General features: G+C 43.0%; 1 protein-coding gene across 2 annotated transcripts in view; it reads left to right on the forward strand.

Annotated features, from left to right (window-relative positions):
* The first annotated feature begins 1586 nt into the window (after positions 1–1586).
* The window catches only part of LOC122967409 (rho GTPase-activating protein 27-like), a 32578-nt gene continuing 16303 nt past the window's right edge, over positions 1587–17861 (forward strand). For both annotated transcript variants that reach the window (XM_044332046.1, XM_044332047.1), the window contains exons 1-4: positions 1587–1660; positions 8204–8332; positions 9725–10638; positions 17572–17787. In XM_044332046.1, coding sequence (XP_044187981.1) covers positions 8302–8332; positions 9725–10638; positions 17572–17787 — 1161 coding nt within the window. In that variant the 5' untranslated portion in view covers positions 1587–1660; positions 8204–8301. The remainder of the gene's footprint in view (positions 1661–8203; positions 8333–9724; positions 10639–17571; positions 17788–17861) is intronic.

A 17861-nucleotide genomic window follows, 5' to 3' on the forward strand; every position in this document is an offset into this window, starting at 1 on the left:
GCACAGAAGCACCGATCATGGCAGCACAAGAACAGGCACTCAGTACAAGATCAATAGAGGCGGGGATCTACCACACCAGACAGGACCCCAGGTGCAGGCTGTGCAAAGATGCTCCTGAGACAGTTCAGCACATAATAGCAGGGTGTAAGATGCAGGCAGGAACAGCGTACATGGAACGCCATAACCAAGTGGCTGGCATAGTGTACAGGAACATCTGCACTGAGTATGGGCTGGAGGTCCCAAGGTCACAATGGAAGACACCTCCTAAGGTGGTTGAGAATGACCAAGCCAAGATCCTGTGGGACTTCCAGATCCAGACTGACAAACTGGTGATGGCTGACCAACCGGACATCGTGTTGATTGATAAACAACAGAAGAAGGCAGCGGTGATAGACGTAGCGATCCCAAGTGACAGCAACATCAAGAGGAAGAAACACGAGAAGATCGAAAAATACCAAGAGGAGCTAGAAAAGATGTGGGGAGTGAAGGCAACAGTGGTGCCAGTGGTAATGGGAGCACTGGGGGCTGTGACCCACAAACTGGGAGAGTGGCTCCAGCAGATTCCAGGTACAACATCTGAGGTCTCTGTCCAGAAGAGCCCAGTCCTAGGAACAGCTGAGATACTGGGGAGATTTTTGTTTTTTATATATATATAATATGTATATGTGTGAGTTGTATATTTGTTTATTCTGTTATGAAACAAAGTCCTGATTGAAAACAAGATTTAATTGGTCTTTGCCAAAGGAAATGATGTGCGTGTTTATTTGCATATAAGTGGACGCATGTGGAGACGCAGGTTAATACCAGGTGTGAACAGGACCCCTGACTGAGACCTGCATGTTGTCCTCGGCTCTTGTGGGACTTCCTGGATGAATCGTCGCTGTGCTCTTGGAGGAGTTTTGGAGGTTCGGCCCCAGCAGTGGCCGACCTGTTTAGAGATACCGGCTCTCACTGTGGTTCTTTGGCATCAAGCAGCCTTAACAGTGAAACGTTAGTGAAAGTTCAGTCAGGAGGACGTTTGCGTGCACAGACGTGGAGTTCTAGAAGAAACCAGGAAACACTTTGTCACAACATGGAAGAAATCTGCTTTTAAGTTTTCCTCTCACTGATTGTTATTGTTTGTTTCTGTGATCAAATGTTTTCACTCATTGTTTGTGTTTTGTTGATCACTTTGAAAGCTGCTATAATAAATAAAGTTCATATTAATATTATTATGTTTATTTATTATTGTATTCATTTATCAGTGTAGTTTTTAACATAATTGTACCAGATTTAGCTTCAAGCTAATTCTGATCTGCAGTTTAATCTTAAGACTGTATTAATTATTCAAACATGCTTCTGTTGTGTGTTTTATGTTTATAAATGTGCAGCTGATATATTTATATATATTGTATAATGATGCAGCCAGAGGGCGCCGCTGAGCTACAGGAGAGCTGCAGGTCCACTGACTGTCAAACAGGAAGTGAGTTCAGGCAGGAGATGGTGGGAGGGGGGGGGGGGGCAGGGGGGGTTGTCGACAAGCTGAGACTGGCAGGTCAGGGAGGGGCGGGGCCACAGAGAGAGAGAGAGAGAGAGAGAGAGAGGAACCTGTTCCTGTGATTTGGACTCGCCCCTTCAGAAATACAAAGAGCAGGATGACTGGATCAGACTTTTACTGCAGGTAAAACACAACAAACTATCAAACTATCTGTCAGCCAATAGATATACTCTACGATATCAATATCATCATAGATTATACCATCATGTTAGTTTGAACTTTTTCACATTTTCTCTCTTGTTCCTTTTGCTTCTTGTTCTTTTTGTTGTTTTCTCTCGGTGTGTATTTGTGTGTGTGTTTCTGGGTGTGTATTTGTGTGTGTTTCTCGGTGTGTATTTGTGTGTGTGGTTGGTTTAGACTTTAAATGTGAAAACATATTTTTAGTGCAAAGACTGGGTGGGGGTGTGTGGGTGGGGGGGGACTCGGTTTCCTGCTTTCTGGGGACCTGCAGTCTGTTTCCACACTGACGTCTCAGAGACTCTGTTGGGTTTTAGGGTTAAGACTTTTTGACTTGTTGGTTTTTGGTTAAGATTAGGGTGTGTGTGTGTGTGTGTGTGTGTGTGTGTGTGAGTGTGTGTGTGTGTGAGTGTGTGTGTGTGTGTGTGTGAGTGTGTGTGTGTGTGTGTGTGTGTGTGTGTGTGTGTGTGTGTGTGTGAGTGTGTGTGTGTGTGTGTGTGTGTGTGTGTGTGTGTGAGTGTGTGTGTGTGTGTGTGTGTGTGTGTGAGTGTGTGTGTGTGTGTGTGTGTGTGAGTGTGTGTGTGTGTGTGTGTGAGTGTGTGTGTGTGTGTGTGTGTGTGTGTGTGTGTGTGTGTGAGTGTGTGTGTGTGTGAGTGTGTGTGTGTGTGTGTGTGAGTGTGTGTGTGTGTGTGTGTGTGAGTGTGTGTGTGTGTGTGTGTTCTTGGCAGGAATGTGTTGCCGGGTGTGTTTCGGAGTCTTTCGACATGTTTCTGAAAATGTTTTGTACCTTAAAATCTGGAAAGTGAAACAGAGCAGCAGCTTCGTCCACTTCTGTTTTTCACTTTTTTAAAAAAAAAAAAACCAGAATGAAAACCAGTAAATGACAGTCAGAGTTGTTTCCTGATTGATTTGAGCAATGATGAGTTTTCTAGTTTTCTGTATTTGTACCTGCAGCAGCTGAAGCAGGTTGTAGAAGGTTGTTGTCGTCGTCTAGGTGAGACTGACACTCACCTGACAGCAGGTACAGCCGCTCTGCCGTCAACTCTGCCTCCGAGAAACCACCTTCATATACGACCAACAGCAAATATGAATCACGTTTCCTCTCAACATGATGACAAAATGTCGATACTGGACGTACGAGCACCTTAATATCTGATGTTGCCGTCAAACATCAGAGTTAAATATGAACGTAGCTTCATTCATTCAGAGGAACGTCGCTGTGAACATCATCCAGACAGAGATTACACTTGTGAACGCAGCGTAACTGTGATTTCTCCACATTAAGATGTTTCAGTCGTCTGTCTGACGGAGAAACGCGTCAGTGCAGCGATTCGTTGGTCTGTTTCTGCAATAAGTTCAGAACAAATAAAACCAGTCGACGTTTTATTTTGTTTGTAATGTTCAAATGTAAGTTTAAGTTTCTTCTTGTTTAAAAAACAAAGAGGAAAGTTTCAGAATAAAAGTCTCTACTTCTACTTTGAAATTACAGTAAAATCAAAACTTTGATTTTAATATTAGAAACAGTAGCTTCGTATTTAGGTAAATAAAAGCAAAACAGACATTATTTATTTCTTTGTTTACAGATTTTAAGACAGTTATGGACTAAACATCAGATATATGAACTCACTTTGAATCACAGCTGCACAAAAACAGCAGAAACTACAATCAGAAACAAAACAATACACAGTAGAGATGATGTTTAAACACACAGACATATTTGAACTGTATTTTTTCATATTTTTCATATGAAGATGTGAGCTGAGAGAAGATATTTCAGACGTTCCTGCAGTAAAAGTAAAAGATGATGTTTGAGACCAACAGCTGAGTTAGAAAACATCTGCTTCTCTGGTAAAAACTCTGCTGGATGACGTCAGTTCGGTGTAAATACTACAATACCCATGATCCTCGGCTGCTGTTGCTATGGAGAAGAAGACGGTCCAAAAAGCTTCGTTGTTGAGTTGCCGTGGTTCAGACTTAAAATCTGATATTTTCATGTTGATCATTACTGACCTCAGAGTTAGACGCCTGACAGCCAATCAGAGAGCAGAGTTGTCCGTGGGCGTGGTTAGTTTAGTTCAGCAGGTTTCAGAGGTCTTTGAAGACACTGTCAGATCTTCTAATAGATAAAGAGGTCCTTGAGGGGGATGTAGGGACCTTGATGAGGTCCTTGAGGAGTTTCCAGAGGCATTAAGTAGATATTAAAGGTCCTTGAGGAGTTATCAGTTATTGTAATTACTGTACTGTACCGCTTTTATCCAAAAGGCTTTACAAAGGTTCTGCTGCTCGATCACACTCACATGCTGACGGCGGCAAACTACCATTCAAGGTGTCGGTACAACCGTCGGCAGCGAACCGCCAACCTTCTGATTAGTGGACGACCTTCAGCAGGTTTCAGAGGTCCTTCGGCTGGTCGCAGAGATCCTTGAGGAGGACAGTGGCACCTTGAGGGGTTTGGATAGGGCCTTGGTGAGGTTCCAGGGGTCTTTGAGGAGTTTCCAGAGGTGTGAAGTAGGTATCAGTGGTCATTGAGATCTTCCTGGAGGCTGCAGAGGGTCTGTTAGGGGTTAGAGGTCATTCAGGAGGATGTAGGGACCTTGAGTGGGTTGCAGAGGGCCTTGAAAAGGAAGAAGTCCTTGAGGAGATAATAAATGTCTTTGATGATGATGCTGTAGAGGTCTTGCAGCAGGTGATGTTCCAGGTGTTTCATTCACACACAATAAACTCCTAATATGAGACAGTTAACCTGAGGCATCACTCCCGTTGCCATGGTTACCTGCAGTTTAATGGACGGTTGTTAAACTGTTTGTGGTGATTTGAACAGACAGCCAATCAGAGAGCAGGATTTGTGTAAACACTGAACATGTTACAGTAGCCGTGGACCAAATCAAACTCTTCCTCTCTTCCTTTTTTTGTTGTTGTTTTCTCTGCGGCCTTCAGGAGGCGGAGTCAGCTGACGTTTATGATTTAAACTCAGTTATTTCTGTCTGTCAACAACATGTGTGCAGCTCTGGCTGTAACCACACCCGGCGCTCACACAGAGGCTAAAGGTCGAATCCACTGCCGAGCTGCTCACACCCTGATTGGCTGTGGGGTTTATGGTGTCACATGACACGTCGGCCTGGATCTCCTTTCAGGTTTTCTGGTGGAATTCTCCTTTAAATTCTTCTCTCCTGTGATTGGTGGACGGGGCGAGTCCCCGCCACAAACACTTGAGCTCGGTTTGATGATTGACAGCTCGCTCCGTTTATTTTCTCACACACTTCAGTCCTGTGGTTGGTGTGTGTGTGTGTGTGTGTGTGTGTTACATACCAGCCTGGCGGGGAGGGTGTGGTAGAGAGATGAACAGAGAAAGAGAGAGAGAGTGGGGGGGGGGGGGGGGGGTTAGGCTGCATTCCAGCGTGTCAGAGTCTCTCACACACCTGAAACACACCTGAAACACACCTGGCTCAGGTGAGAGCAGGTTCATTGTTGCAGTTCACTTCACAGATCAACACATGAAATGAGCTGGAGATTAAAGACAAAACACTTTAAATCACAACTTTAAAATCAATGACAGTGTAACTGGTCATGATGGTTTCCAGTGCTCCAGTCTGGCCAAAGGTCAAAAAACAACACAGCTGTGATTTCATATTAATGTTAATGATGCACCGACTGCAAGACCGCCGAAGAGCTTCCATAGCGACCACGGCGTGTGTGTGGCTGCACGGTGCGGTTAAATATATAAATATATATAAATATATATAAATATATATAAATATATATAAATATATATAAATATATATAAATATATAACGTCTTTATCAGTTGATGCCGTCGACGCTCGAGTCCTGGACTAGAATACAACAACACCGGCACGGACTTCATCTCTCAGCTTCCTCTTCCTTCTTCTTCATGTTGTCTCGTACTCGCCGTTACGTCTCGTTCAGAAGCAGCTGATAAAGCAGCTAAACTTACAAAGAGAACCGGATACGGCGCCGGGGGCGGGGCCTCGTTCATTCCTATGAAAGTTGCTCATGAAGAAAAAAAAAAAAATCAACTTCCGGGTATAAAAGTTCCCGGATCTTCCGCGTTGTGCGAGCGCACTAGTGACTTTCACCGGCCGAGTCGGCTACTTCCTGTTCAGCCCTCCAGCTGACTAGAATTGATTGATTGATTGATTGAAAACAATTCAATCATGCAGCTCTTCTAGATGTGATCAGACCGAACGGATTTAATTCTGATAGAGAGACGAGTCATTGATTTACAGACGTCTCTTTCAGTGGAAGTCTGTGGTGAAAACGTGCATCACGTGACGTTGTAATTACACGGTTTGGCCGCTACGTCAGATCGGCTTCTTCCTGCTGCAGACGAGGAGCGCGTAGATACAGTCCGTCCATCACTAATTATATATTTTTTCAATTTGTGTTAAAATTTAATAATGTGATAATTATCACAACATTTTTATCAACCTTAATTTAAAGCACCGCCTGGTACTTGAGGCTCCACGGAGCGGCGGTACTGCATGAAAGAGGTAAATAAATAAAATAAGTAAAGTAAGGAAGCTCTTCACAACATCAAAGAGCAGTTAAACAGCAAAAACAGAAAAAATCAAATCTGGTGCATTAAAGCAAAATGAAGAATCAAACAGATTTGTGCTGCGTTCACAGGTCAGTGAATAAAATGTGTTTTTAAAAGCGGAGACGTCGACACCTGCAGGTTAAATTCACGCCGTTCTGTGTTTGAAGAGAAACAGACTGTGAGACTCTGCAGATCTGCTGCGACTGACAGAGTCCGACTATTGTTCCTGTACAAAGACAGGAAACACACACTCACACACGTTTAACCTTCTTCCATCCAAACATGGCCGCTCACTGTCCCCCCGCTGTGACGTCACCGGGGGGGGCGGGGCCTGCACGGTCAGCTGGCAGGAAGAGCAGACACTTCCCTCCATAAACACAACCGGCCTCCTGCTATTGTTCTGTGTGTGTGTGTGTGTGTGTGTGTGTGTGTGTGTGTGTGTGTGTGTGTGTGTGACTGCCTTGCTCAGAGGCTCCTGGGCAGAAGCCCCTTTTTGTTGGAAACAAGCTTTTATATCAGTTTTTTTCACCTCTGACCTGTTAAAACCGTTTTAAAAGTTGTGACATGTTGAATCTGTGATATTTATTTGAGAAAAAAGTCAAAATGTTGAAAAAAACTGAACTTTGTTTTTGATTTAAAAAAAAGTTACATTTTGAAGATAAAAAAGTTGTTTATGGACAAAAAGGAGGAGGAAAAAATAATATTTTTTGAGAAATCAAGTCGTAATATGTCGAAAACATTTCTTTGATATTTTGAGAAAAAAAATCATAATATTACAAGATTTGAACCTCCAACATGGTGAACAGGTGACTGACGTTGACCAATCAGCAGACAGCATCTCTTTTCCCTCCAAACATCACAACATAAACCTGACGTGACGTCTCATTACAGGACGCCAACGCAGACAGAGAGGCGGTGAAAACATGAAGCGTGTTAGCTTCAGGAGCTGCAGGAGATCTGAGCATTGGGTCTGTTAGCTTCAGGAGCTGCAGGAGATCTGAGCGTTAAGGCGTGTTAGCTTCAGGAGCTGCAGGAGATCTGAGCATTGGGTCTGTTAGCTTCAGGAGCTGCAGGAGATCTGAGCGTTAAGGCGTGTTAGCTTCAGGAGCTGCGGGAGATCTGAGCGTTAAAGCGTGTTAGCTTCAGGAGCTGCAGGAGATCTGAGCGTTAAAGCGTGTTAGCTTCAGGAGCTGCAGGAGATCTGAGCGTTAAAACGTGTTAGCTTCAGGAGCTGCGGGAGATCTGAGCGTTAAAGCGTGTTAGCTTCAGGAGCTGCAGGAGATCTGAGCGTTAAAGCGTGTTAGCTTCAGGAGCTGCAGGAGATCTGAGTGTTAAAGCGTGTTAGCTTCAGGAGCTGCGGGAGATCTGAGCGTTGGGTCTGTTAGCTTCAGGAGCTGCAGGAGATCTGAGCGTTAAAGCGTGTTAGCTTCAGGAGCTGCAGGAGATCTGAGCGTTAAAGCGTGTTAGCTTCAGGAGCTGCGGGAGATCTGAATGCTGGACTTGTTCTGACTTGAAGAACCAGAGAAACACATAACTCTCATTCCTCTCTGTCTCTGCTGTCACTGTTTGTTAAGAGTCTGTTTTATTACATTTAACTTTGAACCACAGAAGCTGTTAAACACAATCATTTTATTTTGAGGTCACAAGTTAATCGTCTCGTCATTTCAGGATCATTTTGTCGTACTAACATAATTATCTTGAAAAACAGGTTGTTTTCTAATGAAAACAGCATAATTTACTTTTTGTTTTCACAGGTAAATGAGATATTATTTCTCCTGTTATCTGATCTCCAGACAACAAATGAAACATGTCAGCTTTTAATTTTCTTCAAACAACAAGAAAGTGTTGCAGTTTGTCGTGTTTTCAGGATTCTGTGTTTGGAGACAAAGTTCAGTTACATCATGACACTGATCTGCACCCTGTCTCTTTAAGGAGGCTGCTGACCAGCTCTGACCTTTGACCCCTCATCTTCAGACTCAACCTGCCCGTCTACCTGAGGGGTGGGGCCTGAGGAGCCCAGGGTCGTAACCATGGCAGCGACCTCCTCCCTACTCGGCAGAGGTGAGTCCTCGTGTTATATGCAGTCAGATACGAGACGTGACATTGTGCTCAATATAGTGATATATGACAAAAGAAAAGCAAAAGAGGAATAAGTATGACAAGTAAAGTATAGCAAGGCTGAGGTCAAAGGTCTAATTAAATCACTAATGGAAAAGAAAAATGTCAGGAAGAGTGGGACCGAGGAAATGAAGACCACTACTACTACAGTATTCAAAAGGAAGAGAGGAAGAGTCCTCATGTTACATCACTTTAAAGCTTTTTTTGGTTCTTCTGGAGAAACATTTGCAGCAGCAGCAATGATACCATTAGCAGTTTACTAGTTATAACAGAAGCAGTAGCACAGATAATAATAACAGTAGCAGTTATGGTAACAATTACAGTTGTAGTATTAGTCAGTTTAGCAATAGCATTAGCAGCAATAGTACTAATGATAACAGTAGCAGCAGCAGCAATAACTATAACTGACTAGGCGAAGCAGTTAAAGTAGCATTAGTGATGTTAGCAGTAGCAGTAAGAGTTAAAGTAGCATTAGTGATGTTAGCAGTGGCAGTAAGAGTTAAAGTAGCATTAGTGACGTTAGCAGTAGCAGTAAGAGTTAAAGTAGCATTAGTGACGTTAGCAGTAGCAGTAAGAGTTAAAGTAGCATTAGTGATGTTAGCAGTGGCAGTAAGTGCTTAAGTAGCATTAGTGATGTTAGCAGTAGCAGTAAGAGTTAAAGTAGCATTAGTGATGTTAGCAGTGGCAGTGGTGATAAGAGTTAAAGAAGTATTAGTGGTGTTAGCAGTAGCAGTGGCAGTAAGAGTTAAATAAGTATTAGTGGTGTTAGCGGTGGCAGTAAGTGCTAAGGTAGCATTAGTGATGTTAGCAGTGGCAGTAGCAATAAGGGTTAAAGAAGTATTAGTGGTGTTAGCAGTAGCAGTGAGAGTTAAAGTAGCATTAGTGATGTCACCAGTAGCAGTGGCAGTAAGTGTTAAAGTAGCATTATTGATGTTAGCAGTGGCAGTAAGTGTTAAAGTAGCATTAGTGATGTCACCAGTAGCAGTGGCAGTAAGTGCTAAGGTAGCATTACTGATGTTAGCAGTGGCAGTAAGTGTTAAAGTAGCATTAGTGATGTTAGCAGTGGCAGTAAGCGCTAAGGTAGCATTACTGATGTTAGCAGTGGCAGTAAGTGCTAAGGTAGCATTACTGATGTTAGCAGTAGCAGTGGCAGTAAGTGTTAAAGTAGCATTAGTGGTGTTAGCAGTGGCAGTAACTGTTAAAGTAGCATTAGTGATGTTAGCAGTGGCAGTAAGTGTTAAAGTAGAATTAATGATGTTAGCAGTAGCAGTAGCAGAACTTAATTCTGGTCTTCCTTGTTCCCTCTGACCCTCCTGTGTGGTCTGGGTCCTGCAGGTCTAGGTCTGGTCCTGGTGGAGTTTCAGTATGAGTATCAGGGTCGGGATGGAGCACTGGTCTCCATCAAACCCAACGAGCGCTATGTCCTGCTGGCCAAGACCAACGAGCACTGGTGGCAGGTCCGGGGGGACGGAGTTTCCAGACCCTTCTACATCCCTGCCAAGTACGTCCGGGAGCTACCACCAGACTTCCCCTCGCCATTGGACTTCGCTGACCCGCCCAGCCCTGAACCCCTGCTGCTTCCTGTGGCGGCTCCAGTCCCGGTCCCAGTCCCTGTCCCTGTCCCGATGCCAAAGACTTTAGAGGAGCCCAGCGGGACCAAAACCAAACCAGGGGACGAAGTTACAATCCGGCTCAGACCTGATGCCTCGACCGGGCACCGCAAGTCCGAGAACCGCATGTCAACGTTCGGCGTCCCACTGGACTTCCAGGACCTGTCGCCCCTGGTGGTGCCGCCACAGCGACACTCCAGTAACCCTCCTGCTGGTCCTGCAGAGCCTGCAACCACAACGAATAGCGGGACTACAAACATGGCTGACAGCACTGTAAGAAAAAAGGAGCCTCACCTGTCAGGTGTCCTGGACGACCACGGGGACTCTGATAAACCCTGGGTCCCCACTTTCAGCCCAGCAGATCCCCTCCCCATGCCCCGCTCCCAAAACCAGCCCATTCCTGTGGAGACTCCGGTGGTTCCCGTGGTCCCCCCCCATGGTACTACCTCGGCAGGTGGCCATGACGACCAGGAGCCCCCCATAGAGCCGGAAGAGGAGTCCAGTGAGGAGGAGGACTCACTAAAGGGGGAGGACTCAAACCACATCTACGAGTCCATCCAGGACCTGAACCTGGACCTGGAGGCTCTGACGAGTCCTGGAGCTCCTCCTGAACCTGCACCGGCCCCGCCTCCCTCACAGGTAAGACCCCGTTATCAGCCGATCGATCATCAATAACCGAACTGAATCTACAGACTGCAGGTCTCCAGCTTCACTTCCTGCAGCAGCAACAGGAAGCATTGAGACGCTGCTGACCTTTGACCTCCAGACTGGAAGGAAACTGAATCCTGAGGAAAACTTAAACTCACTTTTAGTTTTGTTATATCGATGTTTATTAGAACTTTACTTAATGTGTTAAGTAAACTTAACTTAATTTTTAATTTAATTACTTTTTAGTGATTGGATGTCAGAGGTCAGAGGTCAGCAGCACCTCTGACCTCTGACCTCTTGTTGGAGCAGCAGAGTTTGAGATCAGGGTCTGAGCCCGTCTGCTGGTTTCACAGCAGGATGTGATGAGGTGAGAAGGATGTAGTGATGTCACAGCCGGCAGGATGAGGATATGTGTGTGTGTGTGTGTGTGTGTGTGTGTGTGTGTGTGTGTGTGTGGGTGTGTGTGTGTGTGTGTGTGTGGGTGTGTGTGTGTGTGTGTGTGTGTGTGTGTGTGAGTGGGCGGGGTTTCAGGTCAGTCTGGTTTTTAACAGACTGGATCCTGTTCACTGTAAAAATATGCACACTTGAAAAATTAAAAAGGATTCTTGCTGTAATCATTCCTCCTGTTCATACTGACCATTAGAAGATTCCTTCATAATGACCTTACAATGGAAGTGATGGAGGACAAAATGTATTTAAAAGTTTATCTGAAGCTAATATGAAGCTTCAGCGTCCAAATGAGTCAAATCAAGTAGATATCTTTCAACGTTACAGTCTTTTTAGTGCCAAAGTTCCTCTTTTTGTTACTATACTTCCACCTGCAGCTCAACAGGGAAACACTGTCCGAGGAAACACAAAGAGGGAATTTGATGCTAAAAAGACTGTAAATGTGTCAGATATCCACTTGATATGACTAACTCAGACTGATGAAGCTGAATAGAAGCTTCACACAGACTTTAAATGACTGTGTGGACACACTGTGGATTTTATCCTCCATCACTTCCATTGAAAGCACATTTGAAGGATCTTTTAATATCCAGTATGAACAGGAGGAACAATTACAGACACCTGACTGCTGGTTTAACACACTGGGAACACTGAAGAAGAAGTTAGTTGAGGTGAAGTGTGTATGAACACCTGAGAACATTTATATTTTTATTTTGGTTCTTTTTGAATTGATTCATGTTCCTGTCGCGGATCCTCAGCTGTACATGTGCAGCTGTTTTCCTGTTGATCACATGACGCCGTCACATCTGCTCTGATGAACCTTCATCCTGAAACACGTCAGCAGTGTCCTTCAGTCTGTTACTTGAAAATAAAATTCAAGTCAACTTTATTTACAAAGCACATTTAAAAACAACCAGAGTGCTACAAATTACAGTGAAGACAACATCCACAAAAATAAGACATAAAACAGAAGAAAAACTGTAAAATACATGAATAAATAAATGAATAACAAATAATAAAACCATTAAGAGCAGTCGCAGTGAACATCTGATCCTCACGTTCAGGATCTTTTACTTCTTGTTTCTTTTCTGCTTCAGCAGTTTGGATTATTGTTCAGAATTTAAAACACAGAAAAAAATAACTGTCTCAGTCGGTTTGTAGGAAAAATGATTTTAGATACAGACGCTGTGTGTGTTCGCTGGACGATTAGTTTGTTTTGAACTTGTGATTGTACTGAAACTTTACGAGTCTTTAGAGCAGCCAAATATCAGCCAAATATCAGCCAAATCCGGCAAAAATATCTGGCCCCCCTGTTTTAAATCCTTTATAACGTATATTTCTGTAATAACGTATATTTCTATAATACCGTATATTTCTGTAATAACGTATATTTCTATAATACCGTATATTTCTGTAATAACGTATATTTCTGTAATAACGTATATTTCTATAATAACGTATATTTCTGTAATAACGTATATTTCTGTAATAACGTATATTTCTATAATAACGTATATTGCTGTAATAATGTATATTTCTGTAATAACGTATATTTCTATAATAACGTATATTTCTGTAATAACATATATTTCTGTAATAACGTATATTTCTATAATACCGTATATTTCTGTAATAACGTATATTTCTATAATAGCGTATATTTCTATAATAATGTATATTTCTGTAATAACGTATATTTCTATAATAGCGTATATTTCTGTAATAACGTATATTTCTATAATAGCGTATATTTCTATAATAATGTATATTTCTGTAATAACGTATATTTCTATAATAACGTATATTTCTGTTGCTCCACAGTCTGATCTATACAGTAACAGTGTTGGTTGTGGCTCGTAGTGATGAACCTACAGAGAATTATCAGTGACTCTGCAGCTCCTCTCGGCTTTACGGAGCTTTATAGTGAGTTTCAGCTCATTGTTTATCTGTCCGGCTGCAACTTTACTGTTCTGGTTCACTCTCAGCGTCTCATAGTGTTGTTTTCAGAGAAAAAGCTGTAAAAAGCTGCTGTACACTACCTGCTCAGCACCAAACAGACACAGTTAGCTGTAGACTAGCTGGTGAACATAGTGGAGCATTTAGCAGCTAAAGAGCCAGATATTTCCCTCAGGAGTTGGTAGAGAGTAAAAACAGAGCTAAAAGAGAGTGAATATTGGACAGAAACACGACTCCACATGAATGATAATGTTGCTCCGTAACTGCTGGATGTGGAAATAAACAACTGTTTGCTAACAAGTTTAAGATAATAACTTAAAGCTGATGATGAGTCAGCGTTGTGATCATAAAACTTTATCAGTTACTTCCCAGAAGTAACTGATAAAGTTTTATGGGTCCTTGAAGAAGTGATGTCAGCCAGCAGTGACCTCGTGGTGATGTCATGAAATCACGTGACTCAAGAGAATCCTGGGAAATGGAGGAAGATTCTTAATCCTGTAGTTACCAGTCGTGGCCACAGAGGTCACTATTTACACAGTAAAGTTACAAAAACAACAACGAGAGGGTTCAAACTAACCACCAGAATTTAGTGGCCGACCACATCCAACTACATCTGTTGAGGAAGATCATGTGATTCAATTGAAAGCTCCAGGACAGGTCTTTAATCGGTCTTTGAGGGGACACTGTCTTGGTCAAGAATTAAATTTTAATCTCAAGGAGAAAAAGTGTTGATAAAAATAAAAGAAGCTTCAAGGTAGAAATGAAATGAAATGAAATGAAAAATGAAATAAAATACATTTTTAAAGAATAAAATAAAAAAACTAAATCTAAATGGGAAACTAAAATAATATAAAAAACTAAATGAAATAGAATAGTAAAATAGTAAGTAAATAGAGTTTTGATGTGTGGAATCAAACCTGTGATCGGGTGCTGACTGATTCAGATGAGTCGACTCCTAAAAAAGAGGATGACTGCCCATCATGAGATGGGGGCGGGGCTACACTCTGCACGGGGCGGGGCTGCAGCCTGTAGGGGGCGGGGCTACAGCCTGCAGGGCAGAGCTCAGTGTGACAACATGAAGCAGCTTCAGTCACAGTCAGATCAGAAACAAACACAAACTCTCAGTGGAGTTTAACACTGGAGGGACTTTAATAACAGGAAAAACAGAAAGAGATGCATCATGGGTAAGTCCAGACATTTCTGTAAATAAAACATAAATATAAGTTTTAGTTGAAATGTTTATGTTGTAGTTGGTTAACTCTCATCAGGTTCATTTTCCTTCAAACAAACACAAACATCTTGAAGAGTTTGTAGTTAATGAAGCGAAACAAAAGCAGGTCGATGAGTGTGTTCAGGTTAATGTGAAACTCTGACCTCTGACCTCTGACTAACAGCTGGTTAACATTCAGAGGAGACAGACCCTAACAAGCCCCAGGTTAACTCATGTTTCCATGGTAACAAGCAACAAAAAAATATGAAAACATGGCTCATAGTCGGTGGTTTGTTAACAAACTTAAAAAGACAAAATTATTACCAGCAAGTAGCAGTACTGCTGTTAACTGCAGTACTACAGTATACAGCAGTACTACTGTAGTACTGCTGTATACTGTAGTACTGCTGTATACTGTAGTACTGCTGTATTCTGTAGTACTGCTGTATACTGTAGTACTGCTGTATTCTGTAGTACTGCTGTATTCTGTAGTACTGCTGTATACTGTAGTACTGCTGTATACTGTAGTACTGCTGTATTCTGTAGTACTGCTGTATACTGTAGTACTGCTGTATACTGTAGTACTGCTGTATTCTGTAGTACTGCTGTATTCTGTAGTACTGCTGTATACTGTAGTACTGCTGTATACTTGTGTATTTCTACTGTACAAGTAAAATGACAGGTACTAGTTGTTAGAAGTGAAACTACTCGTGATGCATCGTGTCCTCTCTCTGCTGTATTTATTACACAGATTTACAATCCAGAGCAACAACTAATGATTATCTTCATTATTGATTAATCTGTCAGTTATTTTCCACATTAATCGATTCGTTGTTGTTTGGTCCATAAAATGTTGAAAAATGCTGATCAGTGTTTCCTTAAGACGACGTCCTTAAATGTCTTCAGTTTACTGTCAAAGAGACGAAAGAAAGCAGAAAATATTCACGTTTAAGAAGCTGCAATCAGAGAATTTGGACTTTTTCTTCTTTAAAAACGACTCAAAGCGATTAATCAATTATCCAAACAGTTGGAGATTATTTTAATAATCGGTAACTAATCGATTAATCGACTAATCAGGTTTTCAGTCGTCTTGGAAGTTTAATGTTTTGAGTCAAAGAGGATTTAATGAGACTTTATATGAATGTCTGAGTGATACATGTACTGCAGTAAAGTGTGACTGAGTCCATCAGCTCTCATCGTTAAACGTTAAATAACATTTAACACAAACGTTAAAAACATTTGAAACATCTCGACTGTTTCTAAAGAAAATCCATCTGAATGGTTTTCCAGACTCTCTGCTGCTCCTCTTCATCACTTCAACATTTGTTTACTTGTTTACCTCAAACGTGCTCGTTCTTGTTTTTGACTTTATTTACCTTCTTTCTCTCTTTCCTTCATATTTCACCTTTTGGTTTACAGCTAGACTCTAGTTTGTTCTGGTGCAGATGATGTAGAGGTTTGTGTCATTCTTTTCATCACTGTTAGTATTGTTTGTTTGTTTGTTTGTTTGTTTGTTTGTTGAATTGTGATACAACATATATGTCATCATGAAAATATCTGCTTCTTCTGTAAAAAGTCGAAGCTACGAGACTGTGGACATAAAGATTTCGGGGTAGAGGTTAACTACGACTCCCAGGGTGCATCTCGGCAAGAAACAGCCAATCACAGAGCTTAAAATCTGGTTTCTCTGATGGCGAGCAGAAGCTGAGGATTATGGGTGACTCTGAGTGAATTCAGTAACCATGACGACACGTTTTGTTTTTCAATTTCAGCAACGAAGCGTTTTGAATTCATCTCCATAGCAACAGCGGCAGCAGAGGCTCATGGGTACTGTAGTATTCTCTCAGACAGAAACAAAGTGTAAATAATGTAAACTGGTGTCAGAATATAAACCTGCAGGATGGTTACATCATCATCATCATCATCATCATCATCATCATCATCATCATCAGCAGCAGCAGAGTTCAGTCACAGAGGAAACTGATGAAAGGAAACATGTGAAAACAGAACGAGGAAACAAAGAGAAACTCTTCAGGACTGAATGTTTTTGTCTGCAGGTGTTTTTAAAACGCAAAGAATCTAACAGGAAAATCAGGCTGCAGAGACTTCAATTACTCTGGTTAATGTTTGTGTGTGTGTGTGTGTGTGTGTGTGTGTGTGTGTGTGTGTGTGTGCGTGTGTGTGTGTGTGTGTGTGTGTGTGTGTGTGTGCGTGTGTTTATAAAACATGGGAGGAGTTCTTCCTGTCGGACAGCAGCTCACCCACAGAGACACAGTTACAGTTAATGACAGTCAGACAGGAAGTGCTGCAGCATACGTTCATGTTTCAGGGCGTTTTCACAGCAGCGGCTTTTCCTCCTCGCTGGGATCCGATCGTGCAGATCTGAACTCACACTCAGACCAGAACTACGATCCCGACTACCAGGAGAACTCTGCCAGTTGTAGCCAGGAACGCTTTGCATGCTGGGATGTTGATGAGTGAATTTAGTTGTTAACAACTCGCTGCAGAATGAATCGAGGTCACACCTGGACGAGCAGGTAGAACGTCGTATTAACCAGCGGAGCGTCTTCATCACCTTCTTCCTGTCTTTACATTCATAGTCCCGCCCCAGATACACCCGGCCAATGAGGAGAGAGAACGTTCTCACCCGGCCAATGACAGGAGAGAATGGCTTCTCCACCTGGCCAATGAGAGGAGAGGACGTTTTCACCTGGCCAATGAGAGGAGAGGACGTTCTCACCTGGCCAATGAGAGGAGAGAATGGCTTCTCCACCTGGCCAATGAGAGGAGAGGACGTTCTCACCTGGCCAATGAGAGGAGAGGACGTTCTCACCTGGCCAATGAGAGGAGAGAATGGCTTCTCCACCTGGCCAATGAGAGGAGAGGACGTTCTCACCTGGCCAATGAGAGGAGAGGACGTTCTCACCTGGCCAATGAGAGGAGAGAATGGCTTCTCCACCTGGCCAATGAGAGGAGAGGACGTTAGTGATGCATTTTTGAAAGTGTTTCTCGCCCTGTGGGGGTCCGAGGTAACCTCCTCCTCCTCCTCCTCCTCCTCCTCCTCCTCCTCCTCCTCCTCACAGCGGGATCACAACCACGTATCCTGTTTTTTTAATGAATGTATTATTTATTTACCTGTTGTTCAGAGCTCAGGATGCTGCTACAGCGTCTCTGTTTTGTTGTGATTCAGCTGTAAGAAGTTCTGATGGATCCGTCGCCGTCGTATCGTCTGTATTGATGTTGTGATTTCTAGTAACATCTCTAATGCGATCATATCCTCTCTCTCTCTCTCTCTCTCTCTCTCTCTGTAGGACCAGAGCTCGCTCGGCCCCGACTCGCCCGTCTACGCTAACGTCTCCAGTCTGAAGAAAACGCCTCAGATCTCTGTCGCTGGCCCCGCCCTCCCCGCACCACCGCCCCCTGACCCCGCCCCCGCTACAGCAGGCCACACCTCCTCATCTTCAGGCTCCTCCTCCTCCGGGATGATGAGCCCCGCCTCCCCCCTCAGCCCGCATGATGACTGGCAGGTCAGTGACCTCTGACCTCTGATAGTTCAGTTGAACCACTGAAAGGAGACGAAGTTTATTTATATTTAATGTTA

Source organism: Thunnus albacares, chromosome 17 (genome assembly GCF_914725855.1).
Source record: "Thunnus albacares chromosome 17, fThuAlb1.1, whole genome shotgun sequence".
NCBI classification, from domain to species: Eukaryota; Metazoa; Chordata; class Actinopteri; order Scombriformes; family Scombridae; genus Thunnus; species Thunnus albacares.